The sequence below is a fragment of the Rosa chinensis genome, chromosome 4, assembly GCF_002994745.2.
Source record: "Rosa chinensis cultivar Old Blush chromosome 4, RchiOBHm-V2, whole genome shotgun sequence".
Lineage (NCBI taxonomy): Eukaryota > Viridiplantae > Streptophyta > Magnoliopsida > Rosales > Rosaceae > Rosa > Rosa chinensis.
Genome location: NC_037091.1, coordinates 5569519 through 5589454, shown reverse-complemented (window position 1 = coordinate 5589454; position 19936 = coordinate 5569519). Strand labels below are relative to the sequence as shown.

The 19936-nt window shown below is 46.0% G+C and overlaps 1 protein-coding gene across 2 annotated transcripts; it reads left to right on the top strand.

The window, feature by feature from the left end:
- Positions 1–11589: 11589 nt before the first annotated feature.
- On the top strand, positions 11590–13611 carry LOC112197833 (DNA-directed RNA polymerase subunit 7-like protein). 2 transcript variants are annotated; one of them, XM_024338719.2, is made up of 2 exons: positions 11590–11764; positions 12761–13611. In XM_024338719.2, exon 2 carries the CDS (start codon positions 12949–12951, stop codon positions 13513–13515), a length of 567 nt encoding a protein of 188 aa, XP_024194487.1. In that variant the 5' UTR covers positions 11590–11764; positions 12761–12948; the 3' UTR covers positions 13516–13611. The 2 variants fall into 2 exon arrangements, with proteins under 2 accessions (XP_024194487.1, XP_024194488.1); XM_024338720.2 differs by lacking the exon at positions 11590–11764 and adding an exon at positions 11790–12390.
- The last annotated feature ends 6325 nt before the right edge of the window (positions 13612–19936 follow it).

Genomic DNA, 19936 nt, shown 5'->3' with positions numbered 1-19936 from the left:
ACCGTGGGACGTAGCTATGGGTCGTGCACCGCGTCCAGAGAGTTGTAGGGTGGGGGAGGCTGCAGCTGCCCACACTATGCACGAAGAGCGCTTAGAAAGCAATAGTGCAGCGAGCGGTTCCGCTGGGGGGGGAGGTGTAGCGGGAGAGGATACCGAGTCGGCGTGGGTGTTCGAGGACGACACCCCCATTGATGAGGCGGGAGGTTGGATGACTGCTGTTGCCGTCAACCGGCTGAAGCGGGTGTTCCAGTTGCCCGGCGTGGTGAAGCTGCGTTCGCCGACGGTGGAGGAGAAGGCCTCGATCCTGCCAGCGGGCCACGCTGCCGTGCACGAGGCTATATTCCGCGAGGGAGTGACCTTCCCGCTGGTGCCAAACCTTCAGATCTTGGTGTGCGAGTTTGGCATTGCCTTTGGGCAGGTCTGCCCCAACATGTGGTGGTTGCTGCTGGCGTTGAACTCGTTGTGGCGGTTGTCCGGTTGTGAAGGACCGACCGTGGCGGAGATACTACACTTCTACGAATTGGTGTATGTGAAGCGCCAGGGTTGCAGAGGGCAAGTAAACCTTAGTCGTCGCCAAGGAGAGCCCAAGCTGATCGAGAACCTGAGGGACTCAATGTCGTATTGGCGGGGGACCTTCTGTGTTGCCACGACGGGGTGGGAGTACCAAGCGGGGTCCAACAAAGGGGAGCCGACGTTTAGGATTAAGTCGGAGTTTCAGCCTATCCGAGGTTGTTTGTCGGTCTCCGCAGAATATGTCTGGCGGGGTTTTTTTTTTTTTTTTTACACTGCCTTGTACTCTGTACTGATAATGACCTTTTTGTGCAGCGGGGTTGCGGTACAACCTGACTCGTGAGGAAGAGTGCCACGTGGCACTCATCAGAGGTTGCTGGCGGAATCGCAACTTGCTGGACTTCCGTCTCCTTACAGGCTGGGAGTTGTTGGTGGATCAACAACTGACTCGTGCAGTTGGTAAGTACTCTCCGCTGTATCGTACCTTTACAGAGATTGTTCCATGCTGACCGTCGTTTTTTTTTTTTTAGAAACTCCGCTGGGGAACAAAGCAAGCAGTGATGCCTTCGCGAAAGCCATGGACCGTGCCGAGATCGACAACTTCTTGGAGGCCATGTACGCTTCTGGTCTGGCGGCGCAGAAGACAGTGCTGGACCCAGAGACGCTGGCGCTGAGCCCGTCCGAGGTTCCCGTGATGCTGCCAATGCCGCACCACTCTCATCTTGGTGGTGACGGGCTGCCTGCTGTTCAGGCGGGGACCGGCGTGGTGAGCGAGGTGGCGCCGCGGAAAGAGAGAGCAGTGCGCCCAACGGAGGGTGTCACCATAGTGGGGTTGAAGCCGCCGACCAGGGGTTCGAGGCCTGCCGTCGCTGGAAGCACGCGGGTGCTTCAGCGAAAACGCCGTCAACCAGACTCGGGCGGGGAAGAGGAGGAAGTGGAGATAACTGGGGCCCGCGAGCAGCGGAAGAAGTCAAGGCAGGCTCCGCCCGAGGCTCCCGCTGATGTGGCGAAAACGAAGGGTACGAGCGGCCTGGACTCATTTGCCGCTTACGCCGAGTTCCTGAATGACGGTGAACGGGAGTTCCTGTATCACCTCTGCGAGCGGTTGGGGTTTGGCGGCCTAGAGGGGATTGTACGGTCGACCGCTGTTAACGAATCGCCCTTCAACACAGCATTTGGGCACATCGCCGTTGGGATACATGAGATGTTCCAGGCGGCGTCAAAACAACCCCTAGTTGAGCGGGAGCTCAGGGAGGAGGTGGCGGGCCTACAGAGGGACTTGGGAGAGGCCCAGGAAAAGTTGGCTGTTGTCGAGCGACGCTTGACAAAGGCCGACTGTGATGCGGCAGACGCCCGTGGCAAGCTGGCCGTTGCCATTGAGCGGCACTTGGAGCGGAACGAACAGTTCTCCAAGTTGCAGCAAGACATGTCCCTGCTGCGGGATCGGGTGGCCGCCAAGGATAAGAAGGTTGAGATCCTTCAGCGGGAGTCCGCCGCCAGACAGGCCGAGGTTAAGCGGCTAGAGGGTGAAGTCGCTCGCCTGGAGGCTGAGGGGAGCAGCGCTGCGGCCGCCGCTGTTGAGTCATACAAGCAGTCGGCGGAGTACAAGAAGGCGCTGACCTAAGCAGTGAAGGCCGGTGCTCTGGCCAATGTGGAAATGCTGAGGCAGAAGGGCGCCATTGACTGGGCGAAGGCGTCCATGCCTGTAGTGCCGCTAACGAGGGAAGCTCCGTCGGTAAAGGGTGATGGGCCCTCTTAGATTGATGGTACCCGCTCGGGTAGCGGGGAAAGTGGCGCTTGTCTGGCGGATGACTCCCAGCGGACCCCTACCCAGTCAGAGGCATCCCGTACCGGGTTTTTGGCGGCTCATACCCGGGCGGATGGTACCATAGAGACCCCCAGTCCCACAGCCCGCGGATCTGACCAGACAAGCCGCCAACAACCGCCGCCGGACGCAGAACGTGGAAATGCCGAAGGCAGCTAAGCCAACCTTGCAAACCCCTGAAGACAGAAGTGCCCATTTTGTAGCCGCTAAGGCGTATTTAACTGATGTAATGAACATGCGTAAAGTTAATGAAATTTCGGCATTTGGTTTTTCTTTCTATGATGTTTGTTCCGCTAGAGTTTTGACAATTTTGTTTTTGGCCAGGAATGAAACATTAAAGGAATTAAAATTGGTCCAAGTGCACAATGTAGCGGACGTAGTCCGCTGACTGGCATTGCCAGTTGCCCCTAGTGCTAGACTTGGTAACAATGGTTTGAATAATTCCTCGTTTCATTGATAGCTGTCTGAACAGCGTTTACAAAAGCGGGGTCGTACCCGTTGGGTAGCTTCCCTTAGCTAAATATTGAACAAAAATTTAGCTAAGTCAAGATGCTCTTGGGTAGCGGCATGACTATTTGTAGTAATATCGAAGGTGTTCGGTATTCCAAGGGTGGATCGTTGTGACGCCATCCTTGTCCATTAAGTAGAAGGTGCCTGGGCTAACGACTTCTACAATTTTGTATGGACCTTCCCAAGTTGGGCGGAGTTTTGTTGGTGGTGGTATGACTTCCTTCATTACCCAGTCCCCCAGTTGGAGGTTGCGGGCCTTGACCCTGGCGTTGTAGAAACGCGATACCCGTCGCTTGTTCTGGAGGTTGCGCAAATGGGTTGCGTCTCGTTTTTCCTCTAGGAGATCCCTGTCGAGGTTGATGCCGTCGCTGTTGGTCTCGGGGCAGTAGCCTTCGACCCTAGCGGTTGGTTGGGTTACCTCGATAGGTAGGACAACCTCAGTTCCGAACATCATACAAAAGGGGGTTTTGCCTGTGGCCGAAGTTGGGGTTGTTCTGATGGCCCATAGAACTTCCGGGAGCTTTTCTGGCCACAAACCCTTGGCCTTATCGAGCTTCTTCTGTAACAGCTTCTTGATTATCTTGTTTGCCGCTTCGACCTGGCCGTTGGTTTGGGGGTGAGCGACTGATGTGAAACGCATCTTGGTGCCCAGGTTGCCAGTGAAAGAGATGAGTTCCTTATTGTTGAACTGTGTGCCGTTGTCTGTGATGATTGCATGAGGGGCACCGTAGCAGCAGTAGATGTTCTTCCAGAGGAAGTGAATTACCTTGGCTGTAGTTATTGCCGTCAGGGGCTCCGCCTCTATCCATTTGCTATTGTAGTCGATGGCGACAATGATGTATTTGAACTGACCTTTGGCGGTTTGGAATTTTCCCATCAAGTCTAGGCCCCACGTTGAGTGAATCCAGGGACCGACGATAACCGACAGAGGTTCCGCCGGGGCATGTGGAAGATCAGCATATTGTTGGCATTTGTGACAAGATTTTGATATCCACCGGGCGTCATCACCAAGCGTAGGCCAAAAGTAGCCTTATCGCATTGTGCGATTAGCCAAGGATCTGGCGCCTGAATGATTTCCTCATTCTCCGCCATGTATTGTTGCCAGCACGACCTTTCCCTCCTCTGGGGTTAGACAGCGGAGGTTGGGGTGAGTGAATCCCTGGCGGTAAAGTTTGCCGCTCTGCATGTTGTAGCGGGTTGCTCTCCGCTGGAGTTGTCGCGCTTTGACCTTGTCTTCTGGCAATGTCCCGTTGCGCTTGTACATAATAATTTCATCCATCCAGCTAGGATTGGCCTCAATGTTGAAGATCTCCGCCAGGGTTTTTGTGATACTTGGCTTGTCCAGACACTCTACCCTTGTGTCCGCTGGACTCTAGTGTGGCTGGGCGGTTGCTAGTCTCGCCAGTGAATCAGCCTTGGCGTTCCTTTCCCTGGGGATCTGTGTGATGGTGTGGAACTTGAATTTTCTGAGCAGTGTCTTGGCGTACCCTAAGTATGCCGCTAACTGCTAGTCCTTGGCCTGAAAGCTGTTGTTGACCTAGTTAACGACCAACTGAGAGTCGCTGAAGATGTTGACACTGTCCGCCCCTGAATCGATGGTGAGGAGTAGGCCGGCAATGAGTGCTTCATATTCCGCCATATTGTTCGAGGCCTTGAAGTTGAATTTCAATGCGTACTCGACGCTAAGCCCCCTGGTCCTGTTAAGATGATTCCGGCGCCACTGGCCTTGGCGCTAGCGGAGCCGTCCACGTGTAGGTTCCAGTCTGATTGTTGGGGAGCCGGCTCCTCGGCTGTCACTATTTCCGTTCCTGGCGGTACATCGATCTTGGATTCGGGCTAACGCTCGGTGAGCTCAGCAATGAACTCTGCCACCGCCTGGCCCTTCATGGCGGTTCTTGGTTTGTAATCTATGTCAAACTCGCTGAGCTCAATGGCCCACTTGCTGAGGCGCCCCGAATGTTCAGGGTTCTTCATTACCTGTCTCAGCGGTTGATTGGTTAACACATGGATTGTATGGGCTTGGAAGTACTAGCGGAGGCGTCTGGCGGCAACGATGAGTGCGAGAGCAAGCTGCTCCAAGGGAGGATACCGTGTTTCTGTTCCGTTCATGCCCCTACCGGCATAGAACACTGGGAGCTCGTCCTGGCCTTCCCACCAGACGATGGCGCAACTCACCGCTGACTGTGATACCGCTAGGTAAATGTACAATGTTTCTTTTGGGTGGGGTAGTGGGAAACTATCTTTTGGGCACGCCTTGTTAAGATTTTTGAAGTCGACGCACATCCTCCACCTGCCGCTAGCCTTTTTGACCATAACCAGGTTGGAAATCCATTGGGGATAGATGACTTGGCGGATGAACCCAATGCCCTACAGCTTGGCAACCTCCTCCCCTATAGCACGGTACTTCTCTTCGTCGAAGGCTCTGTGTTTCTGTTTGATAGGGTAGAAGGATGGTTTGATGCTCAACTTGTGTGTGATGATTTCAGGGGAGATACCTGGCATGTCTGCATATGACCAGGCAAAGACCGTAGCGTTGTCACGTAGGAACTGAGTGAGCTCCGCCGCCAGCTCTGGGTCTAATTGAGCGTCTATGCGGACTGTCCGCTCGGGGTGCTCGTCAGAGATGCTGACGACTCTTAATGATGTTTCCGGGTTGACCAGCTCCTTCCTTACTTACTTCTTTTCGTCTTCCCTGGGGTCCTCAAAAATATTTGGTGGCGGTGCCTAACTGCCTACCACTAGGATCTCATAGCGGCGGGTTGATTGTGCTATAGTAGTAGAATAACACTCGCGTGCCAACTGTTGACTTCCCTTGACACAGCCTGTGCCTTTGGGTGTGGGGAACTTCATGAGCAGCATGTACCCGGCGATGATGCACTTAAGTTTGTTGAGCGCTGGCCGACCAATGATGGCGTTATATGAGCTGAAACAATCGACAATTATGAACTCCGTATGTATTTCAGCCATACATGGACTAGTACCGATAACTAGCCGCATATAGTCAGAACCCAGCGGTTGCGCGACGTCACCGGAGAAGCTGAGCAGTGGTTCATGATCTTGGAGTAATTTTCTGTTCCGCTTAAGGTCGTTGTAACAACCACTAAATATAACGTTGACAGCGGACCCGCTATGAACTAGGATTCTTCCCACTGACATTTTGCCGAGAATGGCGTCGATCAAGAAAGGATCGTCATGGGGCAGATGTACTCCGCGTTCCTCCTCCTCTGAGAAGGTAATAGGCTCCCAACCTGACTTTGGGAGTTTGGCGGATCTTTCGTAGCGGATGTTGCAGACTTCCTGTGGGTGATTAGCTCGCGCATAACGCTTTCTAGCTCTGTGAGACATGTTGGTGATTGGAGCACCTCCGTCGATGGTGTTGATGCGGCCTATGGGCTCAATGTCGGCGATTACAGGTGGCGGTTGGCACACCTTGAATTGCTCCAGCTTGCCATCACGGTACAAGGTCTCAATGGCCGTTTTGAGAGCGTTGCAGTTGTTGGTATTGTGACCGCTGTCCTCGTGGTATTTGCACCACCTGCCGGTGTTTCTTGGCTTTCCTGTTTTTGGGTATTTTCCCGGGGGCGGCGGTGGGATCTGATCCTTGCACTGATTGTATATTTCTTCATACGAGGCCGTGAGGACTGTAAATACTGCATACCGCTGGGAAGACTCCGTACGTTTATTGCGGTTGTCCCCATGGGATGGGCGGTTCCCCTTGTAGTGTTGGTCCTTCTGCCGCTTGTTCTGGTACTGGACCTGCTGCCTCTCCCTCTTTTTGTCAGTTGGCGGTGTGTTGGAGGTTTTGTTAGCGGTCCCCTGCTGACTGGAGGAGGGTTGCGTCGACTTTGCTAGTGTTGCTGGTGGCGGTGGGGTTTCTCCATATGTGATGAATTCTGCTTGGGCATGAATGACCGCCTCACTCATGAGGTGGTCGTATACCGCATTTGGATGATTGTAGTTGAGGTGATAGAGGAATGGCCCTTTGAGGAGTCCCTCCTTAAAAGCCGCCGAAGCCATTGTTTTATCAAGATCACGGCATTGGGATGCTGCTGCTCGCCACCTTGTGAAGAATGCCTTCAGTGTTTCCTCCGTACCCTGCTTGACGTTGAACAGTTGGCTTGTATTATGGTGCCCAGCGGATAGTAGGATGAACCGAGAAAGGAAAGCGTGCGACAATGCCTGGAATGAGTCAATGGATCCCGGCGGGCATTCGAAGAACCAATTCATTGCTTCATTGTCCAGCGTTTCGCTGAACAAGTGGCATAGGGTGGCGTCATCGAATCCCTTGTTGTTGGTGACTTTCTTGAAAGTGTCCATATGGACGAAGGGATCAATCTTACCGCTGTAATGTGACATTTTTGGAGTCTTTGCGTACGCCGGTCTAACGGCCAGCAAAATTGCAGCGGTAAATGGTCCTGGCCTGGACGCGAAAAGTGGATTTGAAGCTGGCGCTGGGGTGCCTGATTCCGCCCGGATTAACCTTTGTTCCAACTGCTGCATCCTTTCCAGTATTTGAGCGGTTGCATCGCCGACGGGGTCTAGCCGGGTACTCCGCTGAACTGATCCTCGCCTGGGAGTGGGTAGGTTTCCCTCGGTTCTTGCCCTAGGTCTCGAGCGGTGAGTGTGCAGTGATGACTCTGCCTCCTGTTCCAGCATTAGCTGGGGTACAGGGGGCGGCCCCATTCCCGCTAGCTCTGGTGGGTGCAGCGGGACCTGCATATGCACGACTGGTGCCGGTATCAATGCCCCGGTACCAGGTCGGCTGTGCCTGGTGCTCCGTGACTGCTCGCTTCGTACCGGGTTGGCGGTTGCTTCCAGCGTTCTCTTTAGCTCATCAAAGCGTGACACAAGCGTGGCCACTTGCTTTTGGGCCTGGGCCTTTTCCTTTCGTTCTTGTTCACGTTCTCTGTTTGCTTTGTGAAGATCCGCCAGTGCTAGCTCATATAGAGAGGCAAGGTCTTGGCCTGGCGGGCGGCTGCTACTTGGGTTTGTCTCACCGTCGGGGTTTACCGGGGTGGTGAATAACGCGCGATTGATGCCTGCTGCTGGGTTGGTGGGTTGGGGAATGGCGGACTGATCTGCCTGCTCGTCAGCGTATTCCCCGCTACCGTTAGTCATGGTGGTGGTGGGGTGACCTTTTGTTCAAGGCTTCCCACAGACGGCGCCAATGTTAATGCTCAAGTCCGGCGGTAGCCGACTCTTCGTTTAACGCGGGTCCGGTGGGCGGACCACTACTCCGAGGATTATATGACTTCCGCTTGCTGCAACACGAGAGACAGAGCGTCAGAGGGAGACCGCGTTACTAACTAAGTAACTGACCATGTCACATTACATGTCATTGACAATGTCACTAACTAAGTAACTGACCATGTCACTAACCAAGTAACTGTCAGTAGCCAAGTCACAAGTTGATAGCCAAGTCACTGTTAATCACATGTCACTAACTAAGTAACTGACCATATAACTAACCAAGTAACTGTCAGTAGCCAAGTCACAAGTTGATAGCCAAGTCACTGTTAATCACATGTTACTAACTAAGTAACTGACCATGTCACATTACATGTCACTGACAATGTCACTAACTAAGTAACTGACCATGTCACATTACATGTCACTGACAATGTCACTAACTAAGTAACTGACCATGTCACTAACCAAGTAACTGTCAGTAGCCAAGTCACAAGTTGATAGTCAAGTCACTATTAATCACATGTCACTAACTAAGTAACTGACCATGTCACCACCAAGTAACTGTCAGTAGCCAAGTCACAAGTTAATAGCCAAGTCACTGTTAATCACATGTTATTAACTAAGTAACTGACCATGTCACATTACATGTCACTAACCAAGTAACTGTCAGTAGCCAAGTGACATAATCTGGATAAACTTCTGATTTGTAATCAAACAATCAGTTCTTGAATATAAACAAAACTGAGACCAAGTTGGCACAATAAACCAATCCAAACATCCAAAACTACCATGAACCAAACTAACATACAGACCAACATGCCACACTAGAAATTCAATAATTAAAGAAGGGCAAAAAAAAAAAAAGACACTGAAAGAAAAGAGAGCTGTCTAACTTTGCCACACTTCTGTGTCATGCCCAGTGAAAACAACAAATCCATGGACATATTCTGTATTTTTCAGCATCTGTTGCAAGGAAAGTGGGTGTTCTCTACCGTTATAGAACAAAGTCCCAACAAATGAATATAGAATTTTATTTGGGTCCTCACACTTGATCACTGCCCTAAATCTTTCCAAGGAATTTTCATCATGAAGATGGGATCTCGCCTCCAGTGCATGGTTCAATTTTAAATTTGTTTCTCCATCAAGGTTCATAGTTTCCACATAGCAAATGCCATCCTCATAGCTTGATGAAAGCAAAAGCAGATCAGCAAGAAAGTATTCATCCTTGTGCACCTTGACAAGATCACAAACTCTGAGCTTCTTCCATCTGGTCTCAATGAATGTATAATTCCTACCATACACTTTCACCTTTCGATTGTTTGCCTCCACATCCTGAAACCATTTCAAATATTAGCCAACTCTTTCGCACAGAGCAAACAAATAAATGACATCGAAATATCAATTGGAAGGAATTTCCCAGTAACGTGGTTCTTTCCATTTGTACTGCATCCAGTGCAGATATAGAGGGCAAACACCAATCAGTATGAAATGTATAAAGAGACCTCTTTCTTTTTCAACCTTTTAAGGGCCTCTTCTATAAAGCGTTCCATAAACAAGAGTACAAAGAGACCACAATCATAGTCATTTTTCTATTGCGGGAACTGGGGGAAAATGAAAGATGTAAGCTTTAAACCAAGTAAACCCAACAAATCATGGCATTTCGAGTTACCTGAGTATGTTATAGCTCTTAACAGAATTCCAACTTATTAGCAGTACGAAATTGAAGTTCAAGAGCTTTATGATTTTAATTAAAGTTGACAACTATGACTAAGGCAAATGTGAGTGAACTAATGATGATTCCATAATATAGGATGTGTAACATATGGCATTGAGGACGGAAATTACCACAAGTTTTTCTCCTCAATATGGTCAGGAAGTCGTTTCCAACAGTCTGAAACTGTTAGATCTAAAATATCAACTTCTTTTCCAGATAGCACCATTCTTCTTTAAAAAGCTGCATACCAAATTAGCATTAAACTCGTCAATGATAAATGACTGAAACCCCTAACAGAGTAAATATAAGATATGATCATTGCTTAATGAATCAACAAGGACATCTTTATCTAACCTTTTAATAATTCAAAAAATTGATTTGCTACAATGGAGTCCTAATGAGTCTAAATGAAGAACAAGCGGTCCTGATTCTTCTTCCTTGTCAGGTATACAGATAATGACTAGACTCCAATGAACGCTATCTGGAACTTCAGGTGCGTGATCTAGAACTTCAGGTTTCATTGGGACAGTGCCCACAGTAATTAATACAAAAACATAGAACAAAAGGTCCAAATCTAATCGATCACAACTGGAGTAATAATACCGAACATGCTCAAACAAATTACCATATGCAGCAACACCATAACTACACTTCGAAAAAAACTCAACCACACAGTAGATCCAGACACCATAACTGAACCAACAGCTACTTTTTAGAATATTAATCATTCTCAATTATTATGTCAAATGCAACTGAGAAACATCCAATGCACGAAATAAAAAAATATGGAATATGAATAGCTCGAGATGCACGCAGCCATAATCAAAGAACTTGATGCTGAAAGAAAACAAAAATGAACTACTCCAAAGTATACTTAAACGCTTCAGATCAGTAATCTTCTACCTAAAATTCGATCTACATGGATCAAATCCTTTGTATAAACAAATTGAATTACTGAGTAAACAAGTGCAAAAACGAAAGCGCGGAAGCACCTTTGGAGGTCCAGGACTAATTGGAGGGTTTGGAGGAGAGGAGATCGTCGGGGAGATCGAGCTTGCCTTCCGCCATAGAAAAAGGTCGACGAGTGACGAAGGAGATGGATCAAGGAGGCGGCGGCGACGAGGATTCTGAAGCTGCTAGTGGTGTGCGAGGTCGCAGTGTACAAAATCTTGCCGTGGTCGACATCTGGCGGGTACAATTGCGGCGAGTGGCTCTAGTCCGACAAGATCTGGACGAGTCGTAATCAAAATTGGAGAGAGAAGCTCCAATCAAAATCGATTTGAGCTCTGGGATTTTTGAATATAAAGTTATAAGCATGTAAGGGTAGAATGGGAATTAAAATAATTAAAAACTGACTTTTTTTAACATCATTTTATTATTTATAAGGACTAAATTAATATTACTAACAATTCATTATGGACCTTTTTATCAAGTGGGAAACTAGGTGACATTTTTATCATTTCACACTCTAATATGACATTTTCCATCATTTCCCTTAAAAAAATTCTAAATTTATTAGTTTTTTTTTTATTTTTGAAATTCTAATAAAAAAGGATTTTATTTTAATTTAAATATAATTTGAAAAAAAAATTTCCAGAATTTTTTCTTTAAAGTTAAAAATGCATTTTTTTTAGTGTTTAGACAAATATACCATCAATTTTAATGACTTTTAATGGTAAAATTAATGACAATGTGTTAAATGAAAGATGGATGTAAAAGTGAGTGAGTTAAGTAATATCGAATAGGTCATAATTCATTGATCATTTATGATATTTTCTCTAAAAATAAATCCTAAATATAATTCGCAGCTTGAAAAGGAAACTAAACAGTCTAAACTTACCCAACCGGTACTGCGCTCTCTCTCTCTCTCTCTCTCTCTCTCATCCAAATTGCTTGAGCACTGTGCATATTGCGCAACCCACCACCATTCTCCTCATTTCCTTGTGGATCTCTCTCTCTCTCTCTCAGAGCCCCAGTAGGTTTTCTCTCCTGGGTTTCCCTCCAATTGTAACCAGGTTCTTTCTCTTGACCCCTCTTTCTTATAATTCGCAGAGTCTAAGTTTATCAGATTTCAGTTTCAGTTGTATCATACATCCTTGAAATTTTGCTTCTTTAAGTTTAAAGTCAGATGCTTTCAAGTAGTTTTGAGCTCTTTGTTGTTGGGTTTTGAGTAAAATGACTTTAATTCTTGAATAATGCTTTGTTTCAACTAGGCTTCATCAGTGTATCATCAAATTCATCATTTCTCATATCTCATATACACACATATAAGATAGGAGAGATGATGAACTTGTAGAGTATATTGAAGCTTAGCTTGATTAGAGATAACATATATAGATGACAGATGTTATTCGGTTGTCTGTATAGTAAGGATGCCCAGAGGAATTTGGTTTCTATTGTCCCACTCATGTAGAATTGAAATTCCAAATATAATTATAACTGGTATTGTTTAAACAAATGAAAGGGATTAAAGAAATGAAAGCAAACAAACTGAGTGGTTACGTGTTTGACTATTGATTAGCATTGCCAACGAGGAAGAGATGCATTCTACGAATTGATGTAGAGGTGTTCTTTAAGGTTCAGATTAGAGCCCAGAGAAGCCTTGTGTACTTCCTTGTGAGATGGTCTGTTGCAAACAAAGGTGTGATAGTGAATGATTGGTAATAAGTATGATAACTACAGTATATGGCTGTGGAAGCACCACACTTTTTTCATATCGTATAATTCTCGGGTGTGATATGTATCATTTTCCCAATTTGTGAGATGACTTTTGATACCATGGGAAGGTCACAGGTGTTCCCTTCCAAATTCCTTTTCCCAGACTTATTTGGTTGATTTGGAAATTTTAATTTCTAATTGCACATTGCGTTGTTATCTAGCATGTTTTTATTGCGGTTGCAGTTTCATGGTTAGTTGTTAGGGAGGGATGCTCCTTTTTGTTGCTTATAAAACTGTAAAAGCCTTTTATTTAACTGTTAACGTTAAATATATACATGTGTTTGTATATGCAGATTTCAAATATGGTTGTCCCAAGTAAATCATAACTAATTGTATCTTGTCTGGCTAACATGGAAGTATGGAGAAGTTCACAGAAGAGTTGAGCTGATTGGTGCTTTTGTTTTCTGAGCTGGTTGATGGATTTGGCTAAACTTTGGTTATAATCTTGTTTTCTTTGGTATCTTGAGAAGTAGATCTGGACATGTTTTCTGAAGTGGAACTGGTTAGGGGTGTAGTTGTCCTTGCTGAAAAGCTAGACAAAGACAGTGCGGTTACTTCAAGATCCGTTATAACAACACAGCTTTTGGAGGACTTGTTAAGAGAGAAGGCCAGCAAGGATCATGGCTACTTCCTTAAAGTCACTGCCTTGAAGATGATAGGAAAAGGACAGATTTCAGACGACTCAAGAAAGATGTTGTTCCCTGTAGCTTTTAGCTGTCGCACGTTCATACCGTGCCAGGGGGAGATTTTGGAGGGAGTCGTTCGTCATGTGCATAACCTTGGGGTGATCATTAGATGTGGACCTCTTAACTATGCTTTTCTGTCAGCTCGAAAAATGCCAAATTACCACTATGTCGATGGGATGAATCCTTTCTTCTTGAGGGATGACCTTGCAAAGATAGACAAAGAAGTTGTGGTTCGGTTCAGGGTGCTTCAGGCTAAATGGATAGAGAAGAGTAGAGAGATGAGGAAGGAGTTTGTGATGGTTGTTAGTATAGTTGGTGATTCACTCGGCCCTGTTTGTGGTCCTCATGAATCAGATTTGTAACTATTCAAACCAAATGAAGGCTTCTGTAAATTTAAATGTTAGGAATATGAATTCAGTCTACCTTTAATCAAGTGATTATGAGACGTGACATCTAAATTCTCTGTGCTGTGGACAAGAGTTTTCAAAATTCATTTGTTGCACATAGTTTATTGACATATTTGTAGAAGAGCTATATTAGTAATTGGGTTATATGCTACCTTTGCCTCATATCGGTTGGATTGTCTTCACTCTTTGTGAGCAGTACAGGAAGGAATGGAATGTGTTACTAGTGCTGCAAGAGTGCAAGGTGTATGGTCAAATTGGTGCTAGTATGAGTAAATTGGTCCACTATGTCAGTTGAATCACTTATCCATATTAATGAAGAATCAACCATTGCCTGAAAATCTTGGTCCGTTAAATGTCTAGTGTGCCTCCCATACCAGTGGATTACTCCCTATTTTCTTTTTGGCTAACATTTTGTAGGGAATGTTTACGACTATCCGTAAAGTATGGCAACGTATATATGCAATGACCACACAACAAAGATAATCTTACATTCTCGAATTAGAGGAAAGAAAAAAAAAAAAACTATTTTAAAACTATGTTTACATAACCTAAAAATGATTAATTAAACATGAAAGAGAGCTAATTTTATAAATTGTGAAATAAAAAGAAAGCTCTTAATCTCATACTATAAGGTTTCGGTCTATTATTATTTCGAGAGTGATCTATCACTAATGTATCGATACAAAAATGTCTCGAAAAAAGAACAAATTGTTTTAGAGAAACTGAATTTGAGAGGAATTTGCTGTGTATTCTCATTGATAATAGGGGCCTCTTTATATAGAGGATTACAATACATAGAATCTCAATCGTACAAGGAAAGTAATCGTACATTGAATAGGAATCTAGATCCTTCTAATCTAACCCTATTACTACTAGGTCAAGTAACCTAGAGTTTGGGCCAAACACAAATAGAGATATCCTTAAACATTCCCCCTTGTGTTGTCCAAACGTGGTGCTTCTCTCGTTGCCTCATTAAAAACCTTGCCGAGTAACAAAAACCCAGTGGGACAAAAATAACCTCGGTCGAAGGGGAAAAAGAGCACAACACACCCTTCACGTTTCGAGCCGATCATGTAGATATCTCCCCCTGATGTCTGCGCCTCCCCCTGATGACTACGATCATGGGAGTTCAGATAATTTCCGCAAGCCAATTCTTGCCACATGTTTCTCGAACGTGGATTTGGGCAATGACTTAGTAAATAAGTCTGCCTCATTGTCCTCAGATCGAACCTGGTTTACTTTGATCTTGAGGAGCTTCTGTTGTTGCTGATTGTAGAAGAATTTAGGCGATATATGCTTGGTGTTGTCGCCTTTGATGTAGCCTTGCTTCATTTGTTCAATGCAAGCAGCATTATCCTCATAAATGCTCGTTGGCTCATCTGTGGTAGACTTCAAACCACAATTGCTTCGAATATGCGTAACTATGGATCGAAGCCATATATATTCACGAACTGCTTCGTGAAGAGCAATAATCTCTGCATGATTCGAAGAGGTAGCGACTAAGGTCTGCTTTGTAGACCTCCAAGATATCGCGGTTTTTCCCATGGTGAAAACATAACCATTTTGGGAGCGACCTTTGTGTGGGTCAGAGAGGTACCCAGCATCAGCAAAACCTTCCAAAACACTTATATCGTTTTGGGATGGGGAGAGGGAACTCAGTCCACCATGTGTGGCGTTCCTGGCACTTGATGGGTCCGAATCCATCTTCTTTCTGTAGGGATAGAACAAGCCCATATCGATCGTACCACTTAGGTATCGAAAGATATCTTTAACACCAATCCAATGGCGTCGTGTAGGCGCAGAGCTATATCTAGCTAGCAAGTTCACAGCGAATGAGATATCCGGTCTTGTGCATTGTGCTAAGTACAATAATGCGCCTATTGCATTTAGGTAGGGCACTTCTGCCTCTAGCACTTCTTCATCGTCATCTTTTGGACGAAATTGATCTTTCTTTGGATCAAGACTACGGACGACCATTGGGGTGCTTGAAGGCTTAATCTTATCAGTGTTGAAACGCATAAGCATCTTTTGGGTATAAGCTGATTGATGAATCAGGATACCATCTCTACGGTGCTCAAGTTCTAAACCGAGGCAAAACCGTGTTTTCCCAAGATCTTTCATCTCAAATTCGGATTTCAAGTGTTCAGCGGTTTCCCTTAACTCTTTAAGGGTGCCAATTATGTTCATGTCATCGACATAAACCGCTACTATTGCAAATCCGGAACTTGTCCCTTTTATGAACACACATGGGCATAGTTCATTGTTGACATATCCCTTTCCAATCAAGTAGTCACTTAGACGGTTATACCACATCCGTCCGGATTGTTTCAATCCATATAGTGAGCGTTTCAATCTAATTGCAAACGCGCTCCGTGGTTTAGAGCCACTTGATTTGGGTAACTGAATTCCGTCTGGAATCTTCATGTATATTTCTGTATCTAGATCCCCATATAGATACGCAGTAACCACATCCATAAGCTGCATGTTCAGTTTTTCGGAAACCACCAAACTGACAAGGTAGCGGAACGTTATGACGTCCATTACGGGAGAATATGTCTCCTCGTAGTCGATTCCAGGGCGTTGTGAGAAACCTTGCGCCACAAGGCGAGCTTTGTACCTTACAATCTCGTTTTTCTCATTACGCTTTCTAACGAATACCCATTTGTGACCAACTGGTTTGGTGTTGGGCGGTATTGGCATAACTGGTCCGAATACCTTTCTTTTCGCTAGAGAATCAAGTTCTGCCTGGATCGCATCTTTCCACTTTGGCCAATCGGCTCTACGTTGGCATTCATCAACGGAGCGTGGTTCGATGTCATCGGTCTCAATAATCTCACGCGCCACTGAATACGCGAATACATCATCAATGATGATGGAGTTTCTTTCCCACGTCCCATGTACACTAGTGTAATTAACAGAGATCTCTACGTTCTCAGGGATAGGTTCTGACAATGAGGCGTCCCCCAAAGATGTCTCTTGGACATAACCATAATCCGGAACATTGTCATAGGACGGATTTTGAGTATCGATGATCAAAGGATTTGTTTGTGCCTCGTTCGCTCTCTTTCTAGGGCGAGTATCCTTCGAACCAATCGGTCTACCGCGCTTTCTTGCGGGACCTACGGCCATAGATGCCACATCATTGCCATGTTGGGCAATGGCGCCATCTCCTGGTGTCACAGGAGAGGCGTGATATCCATTATTTGGGACATCGATCCTTGCAGGCACGTTTGCAGCAGGTATGTGTGATCTCGTCACTTTGGCAACATCAGAAAACGCATCAGGCAGAGTGTCTGCTACGTTCTGGAGCTCGATTATTCTTCGCACTTCAAGTTCGGACTGTGCGGTACGGGGATCGAGATGAGACATAGTGGGGACAGACCACGACAATTCCTGTCGTTCCTGTTGAACATATGTGTTCTTATCTCCCCCTAACGATGGGAAGACTGTCTCATCAAAGTGACAATCCGCAAATCTAGCGGTAAAGAGATCGCCTGTCAAGGGTTCAAGGTAGCGGACTATCGCTGGAGATTCATATCCAACATAAATGCCCATTCGTCGTTGTGGACCCATCTTAGTACGCTGTGGCGGCGTAATAGGCACATAAATGGCACACCCAAAGATGCGTAAGTGCGAGATATCAGGCTCGTATCCAGTCACTAGCTGTAACGCAGAGTAAGATTGGGTGGTAGTGGGTCGTAGACGAATTAGCGTCGCTGCATGCAATATTGCATATCCCCAAGCAGAAACAGGGAGATTGGTGCGCATAACCAATGTCCGTGCTATCATTTGTAGTCGTTTGATAGCGGCTTCTGCGAGACCATTTTGGGTATGAACATGGGGAACTGGATGTTCTACATCAATCCCCAGTGACATGCAATAGTCATCGAATGTCTTTGATGTAAACTCCCCAGCATTATCAAGTCGAATTGACTTAATAGGATGGTCAGGGTAGTGAGCCCGTAGACGGATAATCTGGGCGAGGAGTTTAGCATAAGCAGCATTTCGAGTGGACAGTAGCGCGACATGTGACCAGCGTGTCGATGCATCAACCAATACCATAAAATATTTAAAAAAGGTCCGCATGGTGGTTGAATTGGTCCACAGATATCCCCTTGGATCCTCTGTAAGAACGGAATGAGTATTTTGGGATCCTTTGCGTAGGACGGTCTCGGTCCTAATTTCCCGAAGGAACAGGCTTTGCAGAAAGAGCGAGGGGCCTTAGAAGCAATCAATGAGGATTTTGGTTGGGCCTGAGCGTCTGTAGCGCTATTAGAAGCAAAGTGTGTGACTACATCTCCCATTATGGCGTTAGAGCCATGGAAATTGGTGTGTGTGGCGTCATGGCCACTAGGAGGAATAACCATGGCGTTATGCTCATGGTTGGCGCCATTAATGGCGTCACCACATGGGACTTGGGCGGCCCTATGGCGCCCCAAGACGGCTGCAGCTCCAGATGCTGCAATTGTTGCGGTCTTGCTAAGTCCTGGAATCAATTTTCGATTCTTGCTTCTTCTCACTCTAAAGAATGGATGTCCGTGTGAAGTCTTTAGTATACGGAGCATCATATCACGACCAGGATGTCCTAGTCGGTCATGCCAAAGCCAATATGTGTCTGAATCCAAGAGATCTTCTCTTATGACATTATTGGATTCAATAGGTCGAATTGTAGTGACATAAAGTCCACTAGATTGACACATAAGCTTCTCTAAGATGCGCTTTCTTCCGCAATCATTAGAGGTAATGCAAAGGAATTCTATTCCGTTCTCACTATGCGTTTCCGCATGGAATCCGTTGGCTCTAATATCTTTGAAGCTCAATAAGGTTCGATTCGCCTTAGGAGCGTAGAGAGCTTCAGTGACTTTAATCAAGGTGCCATTGGGCAAAAGGAATTGGGCCATTCCATGTCCTTGAACTAAACTTGATGGCCCAGCCATCGTAGTCACAGATGAATATGTAGGCAACATCTCCAAGAATAATTGCCTATGTCGTAGAATGGTGTGCGTAGTCGCACTATCCGCAAGACATTGAAGTTCATCCATTCCTAAAAGAAAAGCTCGTAATTAAAAAAAGGAGTCATAAAGAAAAGAACTCAACTTTTATTAATAAGCCAAACGGAATTACATCATCGTTTCTTTAACCAAAGGAAATCTAATCCAATAAACTAGTTAATGCAAAACAATGGTAGTCGTCTAACTCCTTTCGGTAATTCCAATGTAAATGTGACCAGGTGAGTAGAGAGATGTCGGTGGAGCGAGGCTCACTTAAGTACCACTGATCTCAAAACCTTCCTAGACATCACACTCACATTGGATGCGCCTACTTTGAAGAAAGACTAATAGCATTGGCATCTACTACAAAAATAATATGGCAATTGCCTACATCTCTTGGAAATAGAAAGACTTAATCAAAATCGCCAGTTTCTGGGTCTTGATCCTTGTAGTCTTCCACCCTTAGATCGAGATCTCCATCTTGACCTTCTTGTTCCATGTAATGTGCCTCCCTTGCTTCACGATACATCTTGTATGCGTTTGCAACATTCTGGGATGCAGTACACTTCTTTGCCCAATGTCCACTTAATCCACATCTGAGACAAGCATCATTATGGTCAGATTCCCTTGATCGAGGCGCTCTGGGGGCGTTTTGTAGACGGTTATTGCCTTTGGTGGCGTTACTACCATAACCGGAGGCTTGGCCTCTCTCTCTCTTTACACGTTTACCTCCACGGTTCCGTGTACGCCTATCTTGGCGATTTCCTTCCTCTTTAGGGCGAGAATATGGACCAGAACGTCCAGAATTATCCCTATTCTTAGGGTTTCGCTCCTTGCGTCCTCCCTTGGGGGCGCGACTATAATTAGACTCCGGAATTGACTTGGTTCCCACGGGTCTAGAGTTATAGTTCTTCACAAGTATGTTGTCGTGCTTTTCAGCTACGTTCATGGTGCCAATTAGCTCATGAAATCTTGTGATGCGTCTAGCATTGACATCAATTCGATAGTTTTTGGCTATCATCAATGCAGAGACGGGGAAGGTGGAGAGAGTCTTCTCGATCAACATCGTATCAGTGATGTTCTGCCCACAGAATTCCATCATAGATTTGATACGAAGTGCTTCTGAATTGTAGTCAAGTACAGACTTGAAATCACAGAAGCGGAGGCTATGCCATCTCACTTCTAAGTCTGGAAGCAGGGAATCACGGACGTTGCCAAAACGCTGCTCGAGTTCCACCCATAGTTTTCTTGGGTCTTCCTCATTGAGGTACTCATTTTTGGAGCGCGTCATTCATGTGCCTTGTCATGAGAATGATGGCTTTAGCTTCATTCGCCTCTCTCGCAGCTCTATTTGCTTCAAAAGCAGCAGCTTGTTGAGGAGTACG

What these genes read in the sequence shown, in the direction of transcription:
- LOC112197833 (XM_024338719.2), top strand. Translation starts at nt 12,949, where the DNA reads ATGTTTTCTGAAGTGGAACTGGTTAGGGGTGTAGTTGTCCTTGCTGAA.